This window comes from Oncorhynchus masou, chromosome 23 (genome assembly GCF_036934945.1).
Source record: "Oncorhynchus masou masou isolate Uvic2021 chromosome 23, UVic_Omas_1.1, whole genome shotgun sequence".
Classification (NCBI taxonomy): Eukaryota; Metazoa; Chordata; class Actinopteri; order Salmoniformes; family Salmonidae; genus Oncorhynchus; species Oncorhynchus masou.
Window position 1 is genome coordinate 50,454,705 of NC_088234.1, and position 10,744 is coordinate 50,465,448.

General features: G+C 42.2%; 1 protein-coding gene across 4 annotated transcripts in view; it reads right to left on the reverse strand.

The window, feature by feature from the left end:
- fancl (FA complementation group L) overlaps positions 1 to 3,744 on the reverse strand; it is a 15,048-nt gene extending 11,304 nt beyond the window's left edge. The window contains exons 1-6 of one of the 4 annotated variants that reach the window (XM_064932431.1): positions 3,658 to 3,744; positions 3,378 to 3,499; positions 3,087 to 3,145; positions 2,732 to 2,792; positions 2,215 to 2,271; positions 1,989 to 2,086 (exon numbers count right to left, since the gene is read on the reverse strand). In XM_064932431.1, coding sequence (XP_064788503.1) covers positions 1,989 to 2,086; positions 2,215 to 2,271; positions 2,732 to 2,792; positions 3,087 to 3,145; positions 3,378 to 3,464 — 362 coding nt within the window. In that variant the 5' untranslated portion in view covers positions 3,465 to 3,499; positions 3,658 to 3,744. Of the gene's footprint in view, positions 1 to 1,988; positions 2,087 to 2,214; positions 2,272 to 2,731; positions 2,793 to 3,086; positions 3,146 to 3,377 lie in introns of all 4 variants that reach the window. The other 3 variants (XM_064932430.1, XM_064932429.1, XM_064932432.1) reach the window with 3 other exon arrangements.
- Between the last annotated feature and the right edge of the window lie 7,000 nt (positions 3,745 to 10,744).

Consider the following 10,744-nt stretch of genomic DNA (forward strand, 5'->3'; position numbering starts at 1 on the left):
CAGGTTTCCTCCAGATGTGACACTTGAAATTCAGGCCAAATAGTTCAATCTTGGTTTCACAGACCTGAGAATCTTGTTTCTCATGGTCTGAGAGTCTTTAGGTTTATTTTACTCAGGAGTGGCTTGCATCGGGCCACACTACCATAAAGGCCTGATTGCTGCAGAGATGGTTGTCCTTCTGGAAGGTTCTCCCATCTCCACAGAGCAACTGTAGAGCTCTGTCAGAGTGACCATGGGGTTCTTGGTCACCTCCCTGACCAAGGCCCTTCTCCCTCGAGTGCTCAGTTTGGCTGGGCGGCCAGCTCTAGGAAGAATGTTGGTGGTTCCAAACTTCTTCCATCTAACAATTATGGATGCCACTGTGTTCTTGGGGACCTTCAATGCTGCAGACATGTTTTGGTACCCTTCCCCATATCTGTGCTTCGACAATGTCCTGTCTCGGAGCTCTACGGACAATTCCTTCGACTTCAATGCTTCGTTTTTGCTCTGTCAACTGAGGGACCTTAAATAGACAGGGGTGTGCCTTTCCAAATCATGTCCAATCAATTGAATTTACCACAGGTGGACTCAACAATAAAGTTGTAGAAACATCTCAAGGATGATCAATGGAAACAGGATGCACCTGAGCTCGATTTCAGGTCTCATAGCAAAGGGTCTGAAAACTTATGTAAATAAGGTATTTCTCTTATTTTTAAAACATTTGTAAACAACAACAACAAAATATATATATATATATTCAATGATGCCTAGCAGACTCCTCCAAGTTAGGAAGCTGTGACACCTATATCAATTACAATTAAAGCCAAATGGATGTATGGCCATTAGGGGTAAAGGCAAAGTATACGGCAGGGGTGTCAAAGTCAATCCATGGAGGGCCTAGTGTCCGCGTCCCCCACCTTTCCTGTCAATTAAGATCTAGACCATCAGGTGAGGGGAGTTGTTTACTAATTAGTGACCTTAATTCATCAATCAAGTACAAGGGAGGAGCGAAAACTTGCAGACACTGCCCTCCATGGAATGAGATTGACACGTGGTATACGGTCTTTGGGAAACCTAAAGGCAGATTGAAGAGCAATACACAAAAGGTGAAGGCAAAACACATTCACACACCTCTTACTCCAAACAGAGAAGAAAAAAATGTATATGCCTCAAAGAGTTGTGAATATGGAATAAAGTTGTGTCTATTTAATGATGACAAACACTTTAAAGCATGTGTTTTGGGCATAGAGGGGGCTGGAGTGGAGATACTTGACTCCATATTCCCATTCACTAACTCATGACTTCTCAAGGCAGTCTCAAGCCCATTCAAATGACCAGGCTCAACGCAAGCCTCTCTTGCCTGCACCCATCAGCAGACAAAATGAGTGAACGAGTGAAAACCCTGGCTATTAATGCCACTGCCAATTAAGACGTTAAACGAATCTCGAGTGCATTGAGGCCTGCTGCGTAATGCCTCTAAAGGTAATACAGTATTGAAATGACGTTCACCTCATTTCCACATAACTTCAACATCCCCCCCATTAAACCTAAGAGTAGGGTCTTCAATTAGACCAATTTGCATTTGCTAATATCATAATTGCAGCTGTAGTCATTAATAGGGAAAGTGGAAAATGAGTAGCCGAGCTAAATGGTAGCTGAGATGCATCACCAGTCACAAAGAGAAGACGGTATTGGCCCTGGCTGACATATAGCTAGGCCGTGTTATTAAATGGGATCTGGCTTTAACTAGAACTCAACAACAAAAAAATAAGGATGTCATCATTAGTCAGTTATTAATGCAGTATAATATTGTCCTAAGCCTTTATTTTATGGTTCAGGCTGATGGTATGGCCGCTATAGGGTAATAATTAGTCACTGGCTGGTAAAATAGAACTCAACAGGAAATAATGTGGGTCATAGTTATATTCTATGACTAGTGACAAGAGTTTTTCCTGTTCAGGTCACATGGTAAAGCTCCTGGCCCTATCCCTACTTGCTCCAGTACATACTTATCCCATCCCAGGTCCTCCATCTCAATGATGAGCTGAGAGTAGTACTGTGGAGGGGGGATGGAGCGACACTCTGGCCTGCACTTGAGGGCCACTTCCTGGAACAGAACACTTCCTGTTTACATTCAATCACCAGCATTTCAGTGCGGTATTATTTTACTGTATGTATTATGACATCAAGGAATATGTCAATATCAATCTGAAAGGTAAAAACAGATGCTCTTACCAGGACAGTCTTCAGCTCCAGAACAAAGCTGACTAGATCAGGAGAGTGATGTAATCTCTGCGAAAAGACAACAACAACAAGAGAGATCTCTGATCAGCTGGAAAATTAAGTGTTACTGTAGTGTCTTCTTTCAAACCAACTTAGTAGCTGTTCAAATCAAGGCCAAAGTTTTGATTAATGGAGCCTGCCACTAGGTTTAATAATTAATGATAGCTTAAAGCCTGTGAAAATAATGAACTTTACAGCCTGGGGTGAAATATAAATCTAATCCCAATAACCCAGAGGTGACCACATAACAAATAGGGACATTTCCAAGGCAATGTTAATTATGCAGTGGAAAATATTTTTTTCAACAAGCGAATGAAACACAGCAAGTGATGGAATGCATAAGTGAACATACAGTTCACTAAGCAGTCCAGTCTACCTAACCTTGAAAACATCTTCATCTGAAATGAGTTGGCCTCTCAATTGATTAGTTATTAAAGTGTTGGTGTGGTTAGCTTTGTTTTTTTCTTACCTGTTTTACTATGTGTCCATATCCACACAATAGCTGTTTCAACTGCCAGCAGCATTGAAGCCTGCAATGCAGAATGATATTTAGTGAATCATTGATTCCATTTGATCCAGGGGACTAGAGTGAAATATAATTAATTTGGGGTATAAAAGAGGGCAAGCAACATATATCATTAAGTTTGAGGCCACCAATCCTCTGCATAAATCTGTCTGTGTGCGTGTAGAGAAAGCAAGAAACAGATGAACAGAGAGGAATTGACAGACAATTTCTTGTGTCTGTCTTTCTCGGACACGGACACGGACACGGACACACACACACACACACACACACACAGAATACAGGGGGCTTGTAACGTTACTTAGCCAGTTTAAGTTGATGATCTGGTGGAAGCAGTATTCTTATTCTGAAGTCTCTCTCCTAAAATAAAATAGTAACGATAGTAGATAAAGTAGGTCATCAGATCTTGTTCAAACCATAAATATTATTCTGGCAACTTCTAAATAAATAGCTGACTGTCCAATAATCGATGCATGCGCGCAACTACTACACAGCTAACAACGTTACAAATTATATCTAAGATACAACATCATCTTGACTAGATTGTAGCGCAAGTAACAGTTACCTAGCTCAGAAACCATGTTTGTCCCACCTGAACCGTGATAAATCCATCATAGACAGTTTTCTCCTTGTTGAGAGGTAACAACAGCGGACTCTCTTTGACAAGTAAACTCTCCATTCTTGAGAGTTCGAAGTCAGCTGTGTGGTGCTGGGCTAAAATAACAACATGGTTAGCTGACCATGCTAGCATGTAAACATCTCAAGTTTTCAGCTGCATACAGTACTCACGTTCGTGCCACTTGAACATTAACTAAGAGTGCGTTTGAGAAAAAAGTATTTCAGAAATACAAGTATTGCCTTTGTATACAAACCGATACGTTATTTTTGGTTGAGTAGCTCGCCAGCTAACTGTTTTTCCCGCAAAAAAAAAAAACAATAAAAAAGTGTAACATACGTCACTCAGGCTTTGGTTTGAATTACAAAACTTTATTAGCCAGTGCCAACTAAGCAGTGTTTCGGGTAAGCTACTATTATTTTAAGTATTTATGCAACTTTCACGGAAAAGTTTATTGATAAAGAAAAATGGTTATTATAAGTTATTACACATTATCAATTGCCATTCTCCATGTAAATTATTGTTGTAGCCTGTTTACAAAAATATTGAATGGTTCATGAATGTTGCTGACTAGACATAACCCTATATTAGCTTGGCCTCAAATTAAATACATGATTAAATCATGGAAATAGGCTTAACCTCACTTCTAGGATGTTCAGCTAACTGGTCCTTTTATATGAATAGCCCACAGGTAATGGACACCTTTTGACGTACAGTATAAAGAATGGAATTTCATGGTCGAAAAATGTACCAAAGCAGTAGCTAAAGAGTCTCTGGAAGGCATAGGCCTAGTCAATGTGTTGAAATGTAGGCTAAGCAAAATGTGTGGTTATATTTATAGTGGGTATTCCTTTTTTATTCATTATGAAGACAATATGTAAGGGACAGGGATATGTTAAGAAATAAAAGTATTGCTTATAATTTTGTGAAAGGATTCTCAGTTTATTCTGTTCTATTCTACAGGTGACATTGCCAACCTCAGATAATGTGTTCTCCTTTGAGGTAGGTATTGACATTACATCTACATCTATTTTTAGTCTAGATTACCTTGACCATAAGACAACAAAACAATCACACTGTCATGTAATTTTTCTGCCAGCATCATTCATATTCCATATATTATGAAATCCAATAAGACATCTGTCTCTGTTTCAATTTACATACGCATTGTCACAACATGTGGCATGAATCCCCTCTCCCGAATGCCAAATATGTCATTACAATTCCTATTCAAATCCAATCAAACCATGATTACTACAAAAACCACCATATTGCCGTGCTCCTATATGCAGGTTTGAGGCTTAGCTCCCTTTAAGCAAATATTTATCCCTCCAGCCAGGATGACTTTATTGCAGTTTGTGATTATATATGGGTCTGTGAGAGGAGTGTGTCAACCGTGCATGCTCCACAATGTGCCTGGAGAGATGTTTTGTCATCCACCTGCTTCAAAGCTGTAAAACCCGGGAGGCAGCAGCAAACGGAGAGACCTACCCAGCCCGGGAAAAAAACAAACAAAGAGAGACCTTACTGGTGCTGTTTACACATCTGTGTGGAGGACTATCTGGGCTTGTGTGTTTTGACATCGCGCTCAAATGGCTGCACGGCTCCTGTGTCAGTGAAACGGGTGAGTGATATTCTCCTTCTCTCTCTGTCTCTCTTCATGTGCAAAGTGCAGCAGTCATGCAACACGGCTGGCTTAATAGCATTCAAAAAGAAAAAAGGCTTAAAGAATTGAGTGTTGGAGAATAGCCCAAGCCGGTGCATAGATTGTGCTCTCTCTCTCTCTTTCCCTCTCTCTGTCCTTCCTTCCGCAGCCTCCAGCGCTGGGCTCCAGCTCTGAGAGAAATGATCTATTGTGCTTTGTTTATCGCTAGCCATGGTCACTTCTCTGAAATGCAATTGGCTGGAACTACAGCGTGTGGGTCCTGCACCCAGTGTTTTTTCCTCCTCCTCCCTCTCTTTTCCTCTCTCTGCCTCGCTCTCCCTCTCTCTCTCGCTCGTTCGTACAGATCCCTTTGAGACAAGATATGAGCAGGGGTGTCTGGTCCAACGCACTTCTCTCTCTCTCTCTCTCTCTCTGTGTGTTCTGCATTCATCTGAAATGACAATATATAGGACATATTGTTGTGCAAGAGTTGAAATGGACATAAAGACTAAATAGTAAAATAATAATGACATACCGGTAAATATAGTTTTTATTGATAAAGATGTAGGTTGTGTTTAGGTTACACTATTTTAGCTATCTTTTGAATACTGGTGGGATTGCTGATATAACCTATATTTTATGTTACCACTTACCACAGATTTATACTTAATTTACACTTTTGTCTCACATATAAAATGTGTGTTGCCATTCTATGTCAGCTGTTTAGAAATAATTGAAGGTATATTTTATATTATGGGAACCCCCTGCCCATTACCCAGGTCTTTATCATATTATTTGAGCCAAGATCTGTTCTGCTCGAATGGCTCTTCAGACATGTACGCTAGACATTTTTGAAATTTACATCATTATAGTCAGAGTTACAAAATATTTGCAGTGTGCACCTGTTATTTTCAAGAGCGAATATATGATAGACATAATGAAAGACAAAACAAAGACTATGAAGAGTTACCTATCAAGTGTTTTTGTACCTTACCTTTGTAAACAGAGACTGGATGTGAGTGGTCCCACACCAGATTAGTTCCTGATTAGGCAGTGCACTATGAAGGTTTGAAGTAATGAAGGGAATCAGACCTAGCATCACTACTGACCAGGCCAGCCCAGCGTGCCAGAGTCTGGCCCCGGTCCGGATGTCTTATTTAGGCCCATTAAATAGACTCACACAGACAAACAAGACAGACAAAAACACAACGCTTGTTTAAAAAACAAATAGAACCAAAAGCAAATGTTATTTCGCACATTCTTTGTAAAAAAAAACAGGTGAAGACTAACAGTGAAATGCTTAGTTACAGGTCCTTTTTCAACTATGCAGAGTTAAAGGCAAAAAATACAATATAAATATACAGTGAGTAACAAATAACAATGCAGAGTAAAATATAACATGGCTGTATACAGGGAGTACCAGTACCGAATCGATGTGCAGGGGTACGAGGTAGTTGAGATGATAATATATATATTTTACTTAACCAGGCAAGTCAGTTAAGAACAAATTCTTATTTTTAATGTCGGCCTAGGAACAGTGGGTTAACTGCCTTTTAATAACGACAGATTTGTACCTTGTCAGCTCGGGGGTTTAAACTTGCAACCTTCCGGTTACTAGTCCAACGCTCTAACCACTAGGCTACCCTGCCGCCCCTGGTGGCAATGCTTGAATTGGGATGAAAGAAGTGCTGGAGCTGTCTTTTTCCAAGTCTGTCCATTCGACTAACTATGTTACCGGAAACTCACAAATTACATTATGCTATAGAGACCTCTGATTATTCAATGTTCAGGGTTCAAAAACAATGACTATTATAATAGTCTGCCTCCTGTACCTGCGTGACCCTGACCTGATTATGTACCTCTGCCTGCCCTGACCCCGAGCCTGCCTGCTGGCCTGGACCTGCCTGACTCTGACCTGATCTCAAACCTCTCTCTGCCTGCCCTGTCCCAGAGCCTGCCTGCTGGCCTGGACCTGCCTGACTCAGACCTGATCACAAACCTCTCTCTGCCTGCCCTGACCCCGAGCCTGCCTGCTGGCCTGGACCTGCCTGACTCTGACCTGATCTCAAACCTCTCTCTGCCTGCCCTGACCCCGAGCCTGCCTGCTGGCCTGGACCTGCCTGACTCTGACCTGATCACAAACCTCTCTCTGCCTGCCCTGACCCCGAGCCTGCCTGCTGGCCTGGACCTGCCTGACTCTGACCTGATCTCAAACCTCTCTCTGCCTGCCCTGATGCCGAGCCTGCCTGCTGGCCTGGACCTGCCTGACTCTGACCTGATCACAAACCTCTCTCTGTCTGCCCTGACCCAGAGCCTGCCTGCTGGCCCAGAGCCTGCCTGCTGGCCTGGACCTGCCTGACTCTGACCTGATCACAAACCTCTCTCTGCCTGCCCTGTCCCAGAGCCTGCCTGCTGGCCCGGACCTGCCTGACTCTGACCTGATCACAAACCTCTCTGTGTCTGCCCTCAATCTGCTCTTTGCCTGCCCCGTGTCTCTAATAAACCATCTGAGAACTGTACTATCCGCCTCCCGTGTCTGCATTTGGTTCATATCCGGAGTCGTGATAGTATAAGGTGCAAATAAACATGTTTCAGGGGACATCCATGCACAGCAAGTTATATTTTTAACGTTGCAACAAATACATTGCTACTGTTTAATAGACGGGAATCCCAGTTTTCCAACGGTGCAGATTTATTTAGGCTAGATTTAGTGGCGGTGGAAAGACGACGACGATATTAATGCTTAGTTAGCTATAGTTAACTAGCGAGATAACTGCTAAATGGTATGTTTTGAATTGGCTATCGAGTTAGTCTGTCATTATTTTATACATGCTGCTGATTTGTCGCGCGCTCTCTCCTCGGACAACGGCCTACTGGCATGCAACACACAAAGAAGGGTCTTTCCGATAATGGTTGATATGTATATTTATAAGTGATTGGTCATATTTAAAAGCGTGGCTTCATGAATTACATTACTTTTCATGATTTTACAAACCCTAATTTGACCATTTGGAACGGCGCATCAAGCGCATTCAGGTTGGTGTATTTTCAATCTGCACAATCTCGAACAGCCTACTGTCACGCACAGATTTACAGAGTAGCGGCAAATAAATTTGAACAAAGCGGAATCAGGAAACGAATGCCCACTCACCATTGCTATTCAATGCAGATCCCGCCTTCATTCCGCATTGATTAACCTTTTTTGCCTTATGCGTGAATCTGGGACGGTGATAGGCTACTTTGTATTATAGAGGAGCTGGTACGCAATTACCCAAACATTTGAAATGCCGGTATGGCGCTCTGGATAGCTCCCACACAATTCAAGCGCTGCATAAACAGTGTATTCGGAAGGTATTCAGGCCCTTTGACTTTTTCCGCATGTTGTTACATTACAGCCGTATTCTAAAATGTATTAAATTGTTGTTTACCCTCATCACTCTACACACAATACCCCACCATTACAAATATATATATATATTTATTTTAATAAAATAAAAACGGACATATCACAGTTTTATAAGTACTCAGACCCTTTACTCAGTACTTTGCTGAAGCACCTTTGACAATGATTACAGCCTTTTTTGGCTATGATGCTACAAGCTTGGCACACCTGTAATTGGGGAGTTTCTCCCATTCCTCTCTGCAGATATGCTCAAGCTCTGTCAGGTTGGATGGGGTGCATCACTGCACAGCTATTTTCAGGTCTCTTCAGAGATGTTTGATTGGGTTCAAGTCCGGGCTCTGGCTGCACCACTCAAGGACATTCAGATACTTGTCCAAAGCCACTCCTGCGTTGTCTTGGCTGTGTGCTTAGGGTTATTGTCTGGTTGGAAGGTGAACCTTTTCCCCAGTCTGGAGCAGGTTTTTATCAAGGATTTCTCTGTACTTTTCTCTGTTCATCTTTCCCTCTATCCTGACTAGTCTCCCAGCCCCTGCCTCTGAAAAACATCCCCACAGCATGATGAGCCACCACCATGCTTCATCGAAGGGATGGCGCCAGGTTTTCTCCAGAAGTGACGTTTGGCATTCAGGCCAAAGACTTCAATCTTGGTTACATCAGACCAGAGCATCATGTTTCTCATCGTCTGAGAGTCATTTAAGTGCCTTTTGGCAAATTCCAATCGTGCTGTCATGTGCCTTTTACTAAGGAGTGGCTTCCGTCTGGCCACTCTACCATAAAGGCCTGATTGCTGGAGTGCTGCAGACATGGTGGTACTTCTGGAAGTTTCTCCCATCTCCACAGAGGAACTCTGGAGCTCTGTCAGTGACCATGGGGTTCTTGGTCACCTCCCAGACCAAGGCCCTTCTCCCCCGATTGCTCAGTTTGGTTGGGCGGCCAGCTCTAGGAAGAGTCTTGGTGGTTACAAACTTCTTCCATTTAAGAATGACAGAGGCCACTGTACTCATGGGGACCTTTAATACTGCAAACATTTCTATATACCCTTTCCCAGATCTGTGCCTTCCACAATCCTGTCTCAGAGCTCTACGGACAATTCCTTCAACCTCAAGGCATGTTTTTTGCTCTGTTATGCACTGTCAACTGTGGGACCTTATGTAGACAGGTGTGTGCCTTTCCCTATCATGTCCAATCAATTGAATTTACCACAGGTGGACTCCAATCAAGTTGTGGAAACATCTCAAGGATGATCAATGGAAACAGGATGCACCTGAGCTAAATTTCAAGTCTCATAGCAAAGATTCTGAATACTAACGTAAATAATGTTATTATTTTTTTATTTTGCATAAATTAGCAAAAAGTTCAAACAACCTGTTTTCGCTTTGTCGTTATGGAGTATTGTGTGGAGATTGATGAATTTAAAAAAAAATGTAATCAATTTTAGAATAAAGCTATAATGTAACAAAATGTGAAAAAAAATATGTCTCTCCTCTGGTAGGCTTGCATCGGTGGGCAACTTACAGCTGGGTTTTCCTTTGCAATGCATAATAGTTTGCAAGCCCTGCTTCATCTGCCGAGTGTCAGAGCCGGCATAGTAGGATTCAATCTTAGTCTTAGTCCTGGTATTGACGTTTTGCCTGTTTGATGGCTCATCAGAGGTCATAGTGGGATTTCTTATAAGCATTCATATTAGTGTCCTGCTTCTTGAAAGCAGCAGCTCTAGATTTCAGCTCAGTGAGGGTGTTGCCTGTAATCCATGGCCTTTGGTTGGGGTATGTACGTACGGTCACTTTGGTGACGATCCCAGAATTATTTTGAGTCTGTGCTAGCAAAACCATCCTGCAGTTTAGCATCTGCTTAATCAGACTATTTCCGTATTGAGTGTTCCACTGGTACTTCCTGTTTTGAGTTTTTGCTTGTAGGAAGCAGGAAGCAGGAGGATAAAGTTATGGTCTGATTTGCCAACAGGAGGGCGAGGGAGTGCCTTGTATGTGTTTCTGTGGGTGGAGTAAAGGTGATCTAAAATGTTATTGCCTTTAGTTGCACAGGTCACATGCTGATAAATAAAGGTAAAACAGATCTCAGTTTTCCTGCATTAAAATCATCGGCCACGAGAAACGCTGCACCTGAATGTGCATTTTCTTGTTTGGTTATATCTCGTTGAGTGCGGTCTTAGAACCAGCATCGGTTTGTGGTGGTAAATAGACAGAAAACTATCTTGCCAAATAGTATGGTCTGCATCTTATCATGACTGGTATTTCAACTCAGTCGAGCAAAAACTTGAGACTTCGTTAACAATAA